The 16,164-nt window shown below is 42.5% G+C and overlaps 1 protein-coding gene and 1 long non-coding RNA gene across 8 annotated transcripts in view; both read right to left on the reverse strand.

Moving 5' to 3' along the window:
* The window catches only part of CIT (citron rho-interacting serine/threonine kinase), a 70,201-nt gene extending 65,251 nt beyond the window's left edge, over positions 1-4,950 (reverse strand). For all 7 annotated transcript variants that reach the window (XM_069871269.1, XM_069871268.1, XM_069871266.1 and 4 more), the window contains exons 1-3: positions 4,831-4,950; positions 3,540-3,681; positions 2,157-2,332 (exon numbers count right to left, since the gene is read on the reverse strand). In XM_069871269.1, coding sequence (XP_069727370.1) covers positions 2,157-2,332; positions 3,540-3,681; positions 4,831-4,926 — 414 coding nt within the window. In that variant the 5' untranslated portion in view covers positions 4,927-4,950. The remainder of the gene's footprint in view (positions 1-2,156; positions 2,333-3,539; positions 3,682-4,830) is intronic.
* Positions 4,951-7,708: 2,758 nt separating this feature from the next.
* On the reverse strand, positions 7,709-15,377 carry LOC138727896 (uncharacterized). Its single transcript, XR_011338631.1, has 3 exons — positions 15,332-15,377; positions 8,661-8,832; positions 7,709-8,014 (listed from the first exon to the last, which is right to left on the reverse strand). It is a non-coding gene; the product is annotated as an uncharacterized lncRNA (long non-coding RNA).
* Positions 15,378-16,164: the final 787 nt, after the last annotated feature.

Raw genomic sequence — 16,164 nt, forward strand, 5'->3', positions numbered from 1 at the left:
TGGACTAGCTCTAGTAAAATAAAAATAATCTCAAAGAAAAAAAAATCAGACAAGCAGAGAAAAACCCAGAGCAATTATGGGATAGCATCTCACAGATAATTCAGTAATAAATTCATTGTAAGTTATTAAAATACAAGGCTTTCTTGAAACCATCCTCTAGCAACTTTTTAATTATTCAGATGAGCAGCCAGACAACAAGAAATTAATTTTATTACAGAGCTACTGCGAGTTCATTTAGATCAGCATTCCCTACTTCCCCAAACCCACACTCAACAAGATTGAGCATGTGTCGTATTGAGGATAGTATCCTACTTTGCTTTCTTGTCAACCTATGCCATAGAAAGGGTAATTTTAGTTTATCTTCATTTCTTATAGCCACAAACAGGATCTTGAAGCAACCTAACTGCACCATATACTGGGAGCAACTGATTTAGACATTGCTATATAAATTCACATGGTCTTTCATAAAGTATCTCTGTCCTGTTTCTAGATTGGGTTTGCATGGCAAGGTTTTGGGAGCCAGGGCGCTACAGGAGTGGCTTCTGTGAGAAGCTGCTAGCAGCTTCCCCTACATCCCACAGAGTAAATGCCAACTGGCTCCAAAACAGATTCCCTCCTGGCCAAGGCTGAGCCCATCAGCCACAGAGGTAGTGCCTCAGGGATAATATCTTTAAGAAGGTGAAAATAAACCCTGCAGAATAGAAAACTGCAGCCAGAGAGGAGTGACGATATGCAAGAGCAAAATCTGCAGCCACCAAGGTCAGTGAAGGTGGGGGAGGATGTGCTACAGGCACCAGAGCAGAATTCCCTGCACCAGTGCTGAAGACCATGGTGAGACGAGCTGAACCCTGCAGCACATGGAAATCCGTGGTGGAACAGGTATCCACCTGCAGCCCATGGAGGATCCGACACCGCAGCAGGTGGATGCCCAAAGGTGGCTGTGACCCTGTGGGAAGCCTATACTGGAGCAGGCTCCTGACAGGACCTGCGGCCCCATGGAGAGAGAAATCCAGGCTGAAGCAAGGTCCAGACAGGACTTGTGACCCCATGGGGGACCTACACTGGAGCAGTCTGTTCCTGAAGGACTGCATCCTGTGGAAGAGATCCATGCTAGAGCAGTTCATGAAGAATTGAAGCCTGTGGGAACAACTCATGTTGGAGAAGTTTGCGGAGGACTGTCTACCATGGGATGGACAACCCCACTGGAGCAGAGGAAGAGCATTAGGAGTTCTGCCCCTGAGGAAGAAGAAGCAGGAAAGATGTGCGACGAACTGACCACAACCTCCATTCCCTGTCCCCCCTGTGCCACTACAGTGTGGGGAGGGAGAGAATTAGAGAATTAGTGCAAAGCTAAGCTGGGGAAGTAGGGAGGGGTGGTGGAAGGTGCCTTAAGATTTGGTTTTATTTCTTATTATCCTACTGTGTTTTAATTGGTAATAAAGTAAACTAACCTCCCCCCAAGTTGAGTCTGTTTTGCCTGTGACAGTAAATGATCTCTCCCTGTCCGTATCTCAATCCACAAGCTTCTGGTTGTATTTTCTCTCCCCTGCCCAGCTGAGGAAGGGAGTGGTGACAGAGCAGCTTTGGTGGGCACCTGATATCGAGCCAGGGTCCATGCCCTGCCACCTGTCACCTCACATCAGTGAAAGATTCACTTCTGCTTCTCACCAAACTATGAAAACAATCTCCATTATCCTCATTTTAAGTCTTCAAGAAACGTCTTTCTCAAGGTAGCATGAGGTTCTCAATACAAATTCAGTCACCACAGTTTGCCTCCGCTCCCATCTTTGACATTCTACATCACTCTATAAAAGAAAAACTTACTGAGTAAATTCCCTGAAAATTCAAGCCGTGATCAAGCTGATGAATATTGATCCATTATTTTCTTCATCCGTTTTTTCTTATCTTACAATTAGATGGTAAGCTCTTTGAGACAAGGGCTATTTTTTCCTCTTGGATGGCACCTCACACAACAGATTCACAGTCTAATGGCTTTTAAGCACAGCAAAACTACGCGGAAACATATTACTTCGCTAAAATGTAGGCTAATCCTTCTCAAGATACACTTTAACTTAATTCAAATAGCAGTGACACAAAGGAAATGCTCAACAAATTGTAATGTCACTCTATCTTCATTAACAGAAGAATATACATACGTGTTCCTGAGCCAACAAGGACTCCTTGCTCATCACTTTCATAGCATACACATCACCAGTAACTTTCTCTCTCACTACTTTTACATCTGCAAAGTGACCACAGCCAACCACACTCTTAACTTCAAAGTCCTTCACGCTGGGTTGCAGTTCCCTTAATTCAGCTATGATCTCTCCATCTACAAAAATAAAATACTTATTTTTACATCATCCAAATGGCATTTCAGAGCAAACACAACATCAAAAATGGCGAATGAAACAAACAGACAAAAAACCATTTAGCTCCAGATTCTCAAGAAATGTTAAACCATTCCAGAAAATGCTTCTTAAAAAAACAGCATGCATAAGAACCAGAAAAAGACTGTATTAAAGCATAGTTAAGACTGAAATATGGTACATACAAAAGAATCAGGAAATGTTAAGACAGTTCCCATAGCAACCGTAATTCTGTCCCATTCATAACATCATGGGCTGATAGCCTCTTTTGTTTCTCATTTCTTTCCCACCATCCTTTACCAATACAAATTCTATTCTCTAAATACAAGGGCTTTACCCAGCCAAGTTCTACTAGTCAAGTGGCAGGGTTTTCTCCTCTGCCTGTGGGAGGCACTAGTCTATTGTCTAACAAATAATCATAGCCATTCATTTCAGATACTCAGTTCAAGTTTTCCATTGATTAGTTTCAACCAGCGCATACTATGATAATCACTCTCTATAGATTGTTCTAAACATTCTTCAGACTATCAGAAAAATGCTCTCCACTAGCTAGAATTGTTGCATGGAACTAGTATATCAGGTGTAATAAGTTACTTGTAACCAAGTAGCTTTCTAGTATGTCTAAATAGAAAAACTGAGAAGGAATTAAAAAAATAATCAGTTTTTCTATTTACAAGAGAATGGAGACTTCCTTTTTTATGAAGAGTTGCATAGAAAAGACAAGGGGTAATGGGTATAAGTTGCTCCTGGGAAGATTCCAATTGGATTCCAGAAGAAATTTTTTCACCATGAGAACAGTTAAACATTGGAATAATCTCCTCAGGGAAGCGGTGGATTTCTCTATACTAGACACTTCTAAGGCTCAGCTTGACAGGGTTCTGAGCTATGTCTTTTAAGCTACATATTACCTAAAAGGTTGGACCAGATGATCCCTGAGGTCCCTTCCAACCTGGCATTCTGTGATTTGATCTTTTTGGATCTGAACAAAGCCTTACTAAGATTGTCCAGATCCCCTCTGCAGGGTTGAGACTGACTACAAAAAGTCAGGCGCTCAAGCTCTCTAGTTACAATCATTAATGAATCAAAGCAATCAAAGCATTCTTTAAACAAGAAGAGTCTTAAGAACTGTCATTTAAAACGACACCTAAAAATTAGTCTGAACAAACTTACACTTCTTGACAAAGTCACCAACATTTTTAATTTTCATTAAAGCGGGGTTTCTGCATTCTTCAAGAAGAACGAATAAAGAATCAAGGATGCCTTCCCGGGAGAGAGGAGACATCTGCTGTTGAGTCACAAAGAGTGGCTTCCCCTGGAAAAAAAAAGAAGCAACAGCAGATGGAGTCTCAGACAACAATGAAAAGCCTCAAATCAATAACATATGTACAGAGCAGATTATATATTATCTATTTGAAAATCACTGCTTCAAAAATCAGACAAACGACACAAAGCGTGAGGTAAATGCATCAACTCACTACATACAGGTATTTTACTTCCAGACAAAGCAACCCTTTAAAGACTGCTAAAGTTCAGATCATGGCTTTCTTGAAATTATCTGCATCCTGCTGCTGGCTCTGATCTGATTGGCTTTTTTCTTAATGTATTATGTGGGTTTTTTCATGATACAAATAGGTTAAGCAATCAGTATCAATCTTAGCTCATAGAGGGAAAATCTAATGAACTAAGATGATCAGACAGCGGCTGGTTAGGTAAACCCCTCTCATGACAAACCCTCAGCTACATCAACGAGGGAAAAAACTATGGATTACAGGACACAGAACACAATATTTCATCGTCTAGTGATAGGACCAGGGGCAATAGGTATAAACTAGAGAGGGGCAGATTTAGACTAGACCTAAGAATTTCTTCCTTGTGAGAGTGGGGAGGCACTGAACAGGTTGCTCAGGGAAGTTGTGGCTGCCCCATCCCTGGAGGTGTTCAAGGCCAGGTTGGATGGGGCTGTGAGCAGCCTGATCCAGTGGGAGGTGTCCCTACCCATGGCAGGGGTTTGGAACTGGATGATCTTTAAGGCCCCTTCCAACCCAAACTATTCTACGATCTTTACATAGGAAAGTCCACTTAGGCTAAAATCATAGAATCAAAGAATAGATTGGAAGAGACCCACCGGATCATCGAGTCCAACCATTCCTATCAATCACTAAACCATGTCCCTCAGCACCTCGTCCACCCGTACCTTAAACCCCTCCAGGGAAGGTGAATCAACCCCCTCCCTGGGCAGCCTGTTAACAGGTGTCTATAACTATAAGCCCAGCTGGTTCCCAGTGGGCTTGGCAGTAACTAGGTGGCCACTCTGAACTTTATGAGACTATCCCCCGCCTCCAAAGGGACACAGCAGCCTGCTTGGAGCGTCCCCACGGACAAGCAGCGCTGTGTTTCGACACCCTGCGTACGGACACAGGCAAAACCGAGATCGGCAAAGGCAAGGCCGGATACCCTTTACCTGAAAGAGCAGGTTGAGACGAGAAACCCGGCTGGCGATGGGCTCCACCGGCCCAGCCTCCACCGGATTTCGGGCGCTGCATTTGAACTTCAGCATCTTGGGGGGTCACCTCGGACCGGCGGGCACCTGAAAGAGCGGGAGCCGGGGCTCGCCGGCGGAGGGAAGGGCCGCGAACCCCGAGGCGCCGCGCCGCCCCGCTTTGCCGCCACCCGCGTTTGAACGGCGCGCGGGGCGGGGCCGCCCCCTCAGCCAATGGCGGCGCCGGCGCGGCGGAAGCGCGCGAGGGGGAATGGGGGCGGGGGAACAGGGGGGCTGCGGCCGCCGCGCTCTTCCTCGCTCCTCTCCTCCACTCCCCCCACCCCGTCTCCTCGCCAGCCTTCTTTCCTCGCCCCCTCTCCTCGACGCCCTTCCTCTCCTCCCTTATCCCCGCGACACCCCCTTCTCCTTGCTGTTCCCCCGCCCCTCTCTCTCCTCGACACCCCCTCTCTTCTCGCCCCGCCTCCTCACCGTGCCCTCCTTCAGCCCTCTCTCCCCCTCTCCTTGCTGCCCCTCCGTCTCCCTCTCCTCGTTGACGTCCCCCTCCATCTCCCTCTCCTCCTTGACGCCCCCTCCTCTCCTCGTCACTCTTCACCCCCCTCTCCCCTCCATCCCCCCTCCTCCATGACGTCTCCCCCCTCCTTGCTGCTCCTCCATCCCCCTATCCTCCTTGATGCCCTCCTCCTCTCCTCGTGACTCTTCACTCCCCTCTCTCCTTGCTGCCCCTCCATCTCCCTCTCCTCCTTGATGCCTCTCCTCTCCTCATCACTCTTCACCCCCCTCCCCTCCATCTCCCCTCCTCCATGATGTCTCCCCCCTCCTTGCTGCCCCTCCATCTCCCTCTCCTCCTTGACACCCCCTCCTCTCCTCATCTCTTCACCCCCTCTCTCCCCGTCTCCTTGCTGCCCCTCCACCTCCCTCTCCTCCTTGATGCCCCTCCTCTCCTCATCACTCTTCACCCCCCTCCCCTCCATCTCCCCTCCTCCTCCCCCCTTCTTGCTGCCCCTCCATCCCCCTATCCTCCTTGATGCCCTCCCCCCTCTCCTTGCTGCCCCTCCATCTCCCTCTCCTCCTTGACACCCCCTCCTCTCCTCATCTCTTCACGCCCTCTCTCCCCGTCTCCTTGTTGCCCCTCCATCTCCCTCTCCCCAACACCCTGCTAGGGGCTGTGACCAGCCCGGTGCCTACTGGGCAGGGGAAGGGCCGGGCTGTGCTCCTGCTCTCCCCACAGCCCTCAGCCAGCCTCCTACTTCACATTTTTTATCTTGAAAGATAAAACTGACTCATCCTGACCAGCTCTGGCTGAAGCTGGTTCAGTGTCATGGCTGGCAGCAGTTGGTAGCCAGAGGGAAATAAACATGATTTCAGAAGCTTCACATTCATTTCTGTAAAATGCTTATTTGCCCTTTAAGTCCCGGTTGTTCTGGGTTGGTTTATTTTGTGTGGTGTGCACGGTTTTACTCATATCTGGGGTAATCGGCTTTCAAATGAAGCACTGGTGAGAGCATTCCCGCTCAGCATCCCCTCCAAAGCGCCTACGTGCCCTCCATGGAAATGCCGAGTAGAATGCAGCACGACCTTGTTCAGCAACGGATCAGCACAGTGATGTCAGCGTACATCGGCGTGAAGCATCAGTGCTGTCTACAGACATCACAGCTGGGCACAACACAGGATGCTGTTTCACAGCACAGTTCTCTGTACAGACAGTGGTTTGGCAGCATTTAAGCTGGTAACAGAATTGTAGGTGATGGGGCTCCTTAAAAATAGCAACGTTGCTGTGTAGTGGTGTAAAACAAGATATGTCCAGCAATCAAATCATTTTAGTTAGTTATGCTAATACTGGCTTGGCATCTAACCGATAAAGTTATGCGTTGGTGGATTAATTATATTATGAATTTATACCAGTCATTTTACAGATTTGTGTTTCCTTCTGCCTCTACCACTCCACCCCTGGAATGCTGACATATTGTTGGTGCATTACTTGTCTCAAACTTGGACATCTGTTCATTTCAAGTTACTGAACCTGAAAGAGCTTTTAAAATCTAATTTATTGCCCACCGCCTGCGCTGCCAGTTCGCTTTTTGGATTCCACTCAGGACACTGTCATTGTCTGTCACATCCACAACCACATTGCACAGCTCTTAAAAAGAAGTGCAATGAAGAGCTTCCTTTTTGTAAACTGGTCAATTTTCATGCTAGTGCATTTTGGTACCACGTGCTGCCTTGACACCTGGAACCCTGTCATGTCTAAGGGTGCTCTGTCCTAGGTGTTGGACAAACCTCGTTGTCCCCCATCCAAACTAAGAGGAGAACTTCAGTGTCCTCTGCATTTCCTCTTCTGCACTAATGCCGTCAGACTCCTCTCTTTTAACTGCCAAAATATCCACATTCAAGCTGTTCAAGGCCAGGTTGGATGGGCCTTGGGCAGCTTGATCTAGTGGGAGGTGTCGCAGCCCATGGCAGGGGGGTTGGAACTGGATGATCTTTAAGGTCTTTTCCAACCCAAACTATTCTATGATTCTACGATTCCCAAATAAATATTTCCTTGCTTGTGTACTGTTGGGTGCTTGCAAACAAGGAAGCTGTCTGTTCAAAGAATTCTTCAGGACAGATTCAGTTTTGCTCTAAATTTAGGGGCAGGCTCAACTTAGGTTACTTCCCTTCAGGAAGACCCTTAAAATGTCTTGCTAGCAGCGGCCATGTGGGAGAAGATCACATTTTCCTTCTTTCTTGCTGTGTGAAAGACACACACAAACAAGAATGTCTCCTAGCAAAATGAAGTAGCAGCATAATAATACAGCTGCACCAGAACTGTTACCAAACATTACAAAAAGAAGCTGAAGTGGCAGATGAGTGGGGGAGAGAGAAAAGTAGCTTCAGTAATAAAACCCCAGTACCAATTTCTGATGTCGCAGGTAAAAAATAAATACCTGTTCAGAAGAATACGCATTTCATTTTTCTTTAAATTGGTGATCTGAAGTCTTTAGAGTGAAAGTGGTGATTCTTTCATACTTGTGATATTTTTCTCAAGATTAATCATAGTATGCTGGTTCTTCATCTTTATAATGGTCAAATTATATATCACTTCTCGATCTCAGCAGCCACTCCTGTGGGTAATCTCACTTAACTTGAGGGACCATCAGCAAACCTGCAATTGTACAAAAAAAGGGCTTATTGCCTACTATTAAATTAATAGGTCATTCAGAAGCATAACAGAATAAATAGCTCTGATTTTCCCTAAACAGGTCCCAATATGGTGCTCAACATGTTTTGACATCTCACCATGTATTGAATTGTTTACCATCTGGTTTGGCATTTTTTTTGTTGTAGGAGTAGGTGTTTCCCTTTATTTCCTTGGCCAAAACTCTCCTCCCTTGTGCTGTTGTACAGTGCACCAAGGTTACCGTGTTCCAAAGACTGCTTGTCACTGTAACAGCCTTCAGGCTCGCTCGCAGTCTAAGACGTAAGTAAATGTAAGAGCAAAAGATCAGGCATGCAGTTATGCCGGCTTCTTCTGGCACCCAGATTCTCATTGAAACTAACATCACCATAATTTAATGGGCAGAGAGATGCCAAATCCCCCTAACACCATGTGGCTGTGAACTCCTGTGTTTACAGCAGCATCACTCTTAAATATCTTCATCCTCGGAGCAGTAAGGTACTCATGACTGCGTTCAGGAAGGTGATTTCCTGAGATTTATCTGTGGCTGGAAGGCAATAAAAAAGGCTTGTGCTATCACAATTCTAAGAGCTAAGCATCACCAAAAGCATCACTCCCATTTTTTTTGTCCTACCTTGGAAATCACTTCAGGTCTGGTGTTTCCAAATTTTAGTGCTAATCCGTTCACCCAGATTGTTAGCAGTATGCAACCCCAGCTTCCAGAGTATGTGGACCCCGTAAATAGTGTTCTCCAGAGATTCTTTTGTTGAATATTATGGCTGGCCTTCAGCATAGCTAACCTATATCTGTATGAAAACAAGAAATTAATTATCCCTTATGAGCTCAATCCCTTTCTCTAACTCACCAGTATTTAGAAGATCCTGTAATAAATCCAGCTTTTCCATTCTTTTCCCAGCCTTAAGCCTCATCGTAGCTGAGTTAGAATCATAGAATCATAGAATAACCAGGTTGGAAGAGACCCACCAGATCATCGAGTCCAACCATTCCTACCACCTTCTGCATCAAAATAAAGAGTTAGACTTGGCTGACTTGAATACTATCACAAACCCTCACTCCTAGCAGCTCTCACCATTGTTTAATGGGACCCAAATAAACCTTGGATCATAGGCACATATTTTTCTACTTTGTTTTCCCAAACTATGACAAAATATCCAGCATAGATGCAGCAGTCGTGCACACTGTGGGGGATATAAATATTTGCACAATACATCTTAAGGAATAACAGTTATGGAAGACATAAGTAAATTCATTTCAGTGAAGATATAAAGGCAAATAGGATCAATTTTATTGTCTTTCCTTCTGCAGTATTTTTAATTTCCTCCTTAGAATTTTTGGAAGGAGAACACTGCAATTATTCTCCTAGGATAAGCAGAAAGGAAATGAAAGTTGAAAAGACCTATGTGTCTGTTAGGTGCTTCTTCCACAGACTTCCATTCGAAGCTGGGTACTGAGCTACTGAGATAATATGCTTCAAGGTTATTTTGATTGAAATAGTAAAGACCTTTTTTGTTTGTGTTAGCAATGCACTAATAATAGTAGTATATAAGTGCTCATGTTCATGCAGGAGGTATACATTGGTTTTGTTTTCTTTGTATTTTCAGAAGCAAAACCCATTAAAATGGTGTTTTAAATACATGTGGTAGCCTTCCTATTACATACTTAGCCAACATCTTTTTATTTATTCATAAAAATGCAGACAGACATGTGGTGCTCTTCAGACCTGATCCCAGTGCAGAGGATTCCTCATTCCAGCACACACTGTTCAGTGACCCATGGTTTCTTAACACGCTCTCCTAACATTGCAGACCTATGCTGAATTTCTCTCTGAGCCACAACGTAAGCTGCTATATGTCTGGCTAAAATGAAATGGTAACTGAATTAGGTCACTAACAATCCTTTTTATATGCAAACTGAGCATTTAACCACATGAAAGTGAAGCGCTTTTTCAATCCAAATAGTCTTGCATGATAATTTTTTTATATGTATCCTAAAACAAATACCTCATTACTTACTGGAGAAATAATTTATTAATTTTTAGGTGGAGTGAAAAGCAAATGATCTTTTATGTATCTCGGCTTCAGGTTTCCTTGGTGCTATCACAGGAACACCCCTAATTCCACAAGAATTGTTTTATAGAAAGCAATTTATTAAACCTCACGATCTGTCAAGACACATGAATATTGATGCGTTCACATTAATATCTCTTGGAGCTGCTGAAAACTAAATTGTCATGACTTAATGGGAATTATATGTTGCAGAGCAACAAGTGACAAGGGCTTAATTAAAACAAAACTGATAAAGAGCCTGAGCAACTACAGTATATGTTTTATTTCAAATGTAACTAAAGAACTATTTGCATGTTTTCTTTGACATAGAATGGAAGAAAACATTGAACTCTGGTTTAGAAGATAAAATCTCTAACAAAATACTCAATTACTCTGGAATTTAGATATGTATGGAATTTAGATCATGTAAAAGATGGCCACATCAAATTACATTTTATCTAGATTCCAAAAGATGATATGAACTGAAACACCTTTATAGTGGAAATACCACATTCTTTTGAAAGCACAATTAAAACTTATTAGTAGAATTTAATCTCACATTCGTTCTAGGATGAATGAATTCTAGATGTTCACAGGAAGGCTTTTTCCTTGCCTTAAATCAACAAATCCACAGGAAAAACACCCTTTAGTTTACTTCAGCAATCATTTGCTTGCTTGTGGGATGGTCACCTGTGCTTCATTGCCATGCGCTGGAATTCCATTTAGAACCCTGGCATTCCCACCCTCCTGTGGGCTGCAGAACATTGTGTATCCTGATCTTCTGACTCAATCCAGTCCACACGCTATATTAAAAAACTGGAAATATGATCATCATCAAGGGAAAGAGCCCAAAAAGATTAATTCTGTCAATAAGTAGCAGGCTCTGCGTCGATCTCTATCCTTGAGATCAGCCAGAAACAGAGACGTGCCAGACAGACATCTCCCTATCCAATATTCATGAGTAGAAGGGCACGCATACCCATAAATCCCTTTGGCTGACTTCCAGAAAGGTGTAAGAACGTGAATTAATTTAGGAGTTAGCTAAATGGCGTTGAAAGATACTCATATATTGCTATACCATAGCAATTTTGGGGAGAATAGGTCTAGCTATTGTTTGGAGTTTTCAGGAATAAGTAAGGGTGGATGGATGTGGAAATTACGCTAACAAAATTAGTGTAGTTCAGTTTTCCTTTTTGAAAGAGGGATGTTTGTTAGTTTGTTTTTTTTAAAAAATAGGTCTGTTCAATGTCATTCGTAAGGCATAATTCAACTGGGAAGAGCCTGCTCACATCAAATCCACCCCCTGGGGCAATTGCTCCAGTCGTCTCTGCTGCAGAAGTGATTGGGAAGTGTAAGGCACAGCCCCGCGCTGGCTGACAGTGGTAGCCACAACATACTGTGGAGTTCCAAGATTTGTCATCTAAAAGCAAAATAAAACCATTTGCTCTTACCTACAGTTTAGTAAAACAAGTACTGTCAGACTGATGGATCTAAAGCATTAAAATAGTTTCAAAGAGATCTGTTAAAATTATGTAAACTCTTTTAAAATCACCAAACTGTTTACCAAGTCTGGTGAATTAAAACAGAGAAGTAGCCTTGGCTTCTTCCCATAACTGAACTTTAAAGAAATTCTTTTTTCTTTGGAAGATTTATTGCAAAGATTACGCTAAACTCTAACTCGTGAACTGCAGCCCTATGGGCACAGTGGCCACTATGAATAGGGTAAGAAGGAACAGTAGTAGCACTTTGTTCAGAGTATAAATAAAAACATCAGATGAGGCGATGACAGCTTTAATGTAGAAGGACTCTTCCAGGTAAGACTAAAAGAAATTTAAATATGATTGCCTGTCTATTTTTCAATTTGGAATCACGATTTTGGTGCTTTTCAGATTTAAGATGTTCTTGCTCTGAGTGGGTGCGTTCATTCCTGTCTTGAAGAACTCAGCAATGACAGCCCACATGTTACTTTATTTAATTCTTCTAGAATTAGTTCTATACTGTTTGCTTGGAGGCCAAGAAATATTTTACAGTGACTATTGTGGGATTCTGATTTTTAAACAGTTTTTTCATGTTAAGAATTGTGATGAATAAGTGATTAAGACATAACACTGACAAAAGGTGAAGCAACTTCATGTTCATACAGGGACTGAATGACAATTCCTGGCCGCTCTGGAGGTCCCTGCATGGTCAAATAACTCCTTTTGGAGTGCCATTCATTGTTCCCAATGTGCTATTGGCCTGGCTCGCATTGTTTTCTTACATTTTTAAGTTTCCTTTGGTACCTGGAAGGAAAATGCTAAAAAAACAGTATATTCTTCCCCAAACAGAAAAAAAGCACAGTGGGAAGCAGTTGCAATCATGCCATGTTCACTGTCTGCCAATTAATTGCATTTGGCCATTTTTAGCTGGCTGGATGCTAAAATAACAGGTCTTGAAAGAAGAATGGAAACTCCATGCAGAAGAGTTTCTACGGAAGAAACATTTCCTGGAAACAAACAAACAAACAAACCAACCCACCAGGCTTAAGGCTACTTTTCTTTTTTTTCTTCTGTGTTCTTAAGTACTGCAGACGGATATAAGCTTTTTAAAATGACTTTGTAATAATAAGTGGGTTTTTGCTACTGTTTCCAATTCCTCTAAGATTGAACAAAATACAAAAGTACTAAGGTAGAATATATTCTACTTTCTGCTTTTCCCAACACTCAGCTATCCAACTTTCCTACCAGAAGAGAGTCTTGTGCACTGGTTCTCTGAAGTTTTGAAATGGATCAGATGCAGCATTTACACACTGGACTAGTGGGTGAAAAAAGCTGATAGCAATTACCTTCTTGGAAACAAAGGGAGAGGTGCAAACTTGTTGGGCCATAGCAGATATTACAATTCTTAAACCTTTTAAACGTGAAGCAGAAAGTAGTCAGCTTTTTATATCCAAAAAATTATCAGAAAAAGCTTGATAGCCAACCTTAAAATGACAAAAAAAATATGCTAAATAAATGTTATTTGCTAACATTTCTAAAGCCAAACACCAGCCACCACTTAAAATCTTCCAGAAGGCAGCAGTAAAAGCAGTGGAGGAGGCTGGGTTCTGCATTAACTCAATCCACCATGAGTGGATATTAGGAAATAAAGATTTTACATTTTAGAATATAGGATGCCAGAATAAAAGAGCATTTACACACAGGCAGGATGGTTTATTGCATCTCTGTCCTCTACATATTCTCCTGGGTTTCATTCTGATGCCTTTCAGTATCTGGATACCAAAAGATATATCAACCCATTCTTGTGAATTAGGACAGCTATTTCTCTCTTTAAAAGGGCTCTTTAAATCCTACTGGTTTTCTGTTTTGCCAGGCTGGGATTCTTCAGCAGCAAACTAAGCCAGAGGCACAGACAAGCAAGGCTGGCAGCGGTGCTCAACAGCTGTGCAGAGTCTGCTAAAGGATAGCTATTCTACAACCACTCTTCCCACATTAAATGGAGCCTCTTGGGGCAAAAAATGCCATCTAAACATGCAAAACTCTTCAATAAGCAGGCTGACACAAGATATTTATAAAGGTGAAGGTGCAGGAACAAGCCTGTCCCACCACACTGTTGTCAGCTGCCCAGCTGTGGTATGAGCAGGAGGACACACAACTCCCACAGCAGGAATCAGGAGAACCAAAACATCAGAAAATGGCAAGTGCTACATAACATTTGTCTTTTCATCCCTATCATGCCCTTTGTAAGGGGGCATTTCTACCCAAGCTGCCCATAAATTGCACGTTGTTAGTGGATTTATGCTTTCTCACTTCATCTGCACAGTGTTTCGTGCCAAAACCACGAGACTGCAGGACTTCAATCATAAAGAGAAAAATAATCAATAAGCTTGGGCAGCTCGTGACGCTCAATGACAGATTTTCACTGCCTGTATGGCTGTATTTTAATTTAGACAAAAATAGTTAACACCACACTTGCATGCAAAAAGAAGTCATCTGCTTCTTATCTAATGTGTAATTCAATAATTCCTATAATTGATCTTCATTGACAGTTTATGCAGGCTCACTCACCCACACTGCACATATTCTGCTTCCTGACATAATCCCAACATAGACTATGATATTTCAACAGAGGAAGCTTGTTAAATCAGGTCAAGCAAAATAAAGAATCAGAATCTGCTTCAAGTCTTTGCAGCTGTCTGTCTTTTCACCCTCTCCCCTCCACCAAAATCCAAGAAACCCAATTATTGTGGTTTTGTAATGGGCTAAAACCACAAAAAGCAGTTTTGTTAAATGTTGATAGGCTTCAGAAAGAAAAATACATTATCTTTTTTTCCCCTAGATGCTGGGCTATTGCTGTTGATCAGACGTAACTGCCAGCCTTTATTGCTTCCACGTGGTTTGATTTTCCCTGGAAGTGCCATATATATTCTGCCAATCTGCTGAATTAAAGAATTCTAAATCAGTTCCCAATTGATGAGATGCTATTTCTGAGATAGGCCAATAAAGGACATTTTCTCTCATAGACAAAGCAACAGAGGAATTATGGAGGTGATAATGGGTCTTCAGGTGTCTGAAAGAGTGATACGCAATTTCAGGGAAACACAAACAACAGATGCATTTTCCATTTACAATAATTGTAAATAAAAAGGAACATAACCTCTCTGTTTTATAAACACAATCATTGCCTGGCCAGCATTCTCCAAGTATTTCAAATTACTCTAATTCTCCAAAGAACGGAGATACAGTAAGAATTTAACAGGCTAACGACTAATAGATACAGCTAATGGCAGCAGAAAGCCAGACAAAGTTAAATAGAAGCACGCTAAAATACTAGACACAAAAGACTGGAAGATTGTTTCCAGAGCATATCCTAGCACAGGGGAACTCCTGGTTTGATTTTCTATAAATACAAAGAAAACTCCAGCTTTTTAAACAAAGCATTATTTGAAGCTCAGAGCAAGGCACTTTTCCAAAGATGTATATTCCTTTATTACAGATCCTCTTTCCAACTGTAAGACCTCATTCTATAGCAGTTCAGCTAATGATTCCCATAAATAACCTCCTTCACCCACAAGCTGGGGGTAGGCTCTTCGGCTAACTGCCGACTGTGCTGCTGAATGGTTTTTCAATTTCTGATGGTTATAGCACTTCAGGTTAGTTACGCTACACCTTATTGAGCTAGTAAGTCATCAAGAGAATAAGGGAAGCAACAAAGGGTGACATGTGCAGATGCAATAAAAACCACAGTACCCGGCTCTTACCTTTCACACCCACAGCAAGTTCCTAGGGAGGCTTCTGCACAAGTGAAGGATGCTGATGTGCCCTGAAGAATGAGACAATATTTCATGAGCTCTGCAGACACATCAGTTTATGTAGAAGCATCTTCTTTTTTTCCTCAGAGTAACTTCTGAAACACTAAACAAAAACCCTTGAAGGGCAAACCCATAAACATTTCAGTTCTTTGTATACAGGTTACTCTTTCAGAATTAAAAAATGAGAGCATGTATCTTACCTATCACTGACCCTGAGGAACACAAAACCAACTCAAAGAGTAGAAAGTATTACTAGTGCTGGGGTAGACTGTGTGGTACAAGCAAGCCATACAGTCTCTTTTGGGGGAATATTCAATAACGCTTTGGAAGGTCATTGTTTCCCTCCCTTTTGGCCTTGGCTGTAATTTCTTCACTCAAACAAATTTGAGGAAGCAATATTCATCCGTCTGGGCAATATTCTTGAATCAAAAGAGTGAGGGAAAATCTAAAAGTTAATTCAATTCTTCACCTAAGGCTACGTCTGATACTAACATAAAAGAGGATGACTAAAATAGGCAAAAAATGTTCATTTAAAGTAAGATGTTCTTTTAATAGTAAAGTGTTTCTGAAAGAAACCGGATACCCAAGTATGCGGGGGATAATGCAAGCTAGCCCACAGCACTGACATAACGCACATAAGACTTTTGATGACTCAACTCTTCCTGCCCAACAAGGCTGATTTCATGTGGCTCCAAAGACCTTGTCAGGCTAAGGTCTGGAAGCTTTATAAAAAAACCTGCTCTCCAAGAGAGAGGAGAATCACAGTTCAAAGCATGGCAGGT

Source organism: Phaenicophaeus curvirostris, chromosome 17 (assembly GCF_032191515.1).
Source record: "Phaenicophaeus curvirostris isolate KB17595 chromosome 17, BPBGC_Pcur_1.0, whole genome shotgun sequence".
Lineage (NCBI taxonomy): Eukaryota > Metazoa > Chordata > Aves > Cuculiformes > Cuculidae > Phaenicophaeus > Phaenicophaeus curvirostris.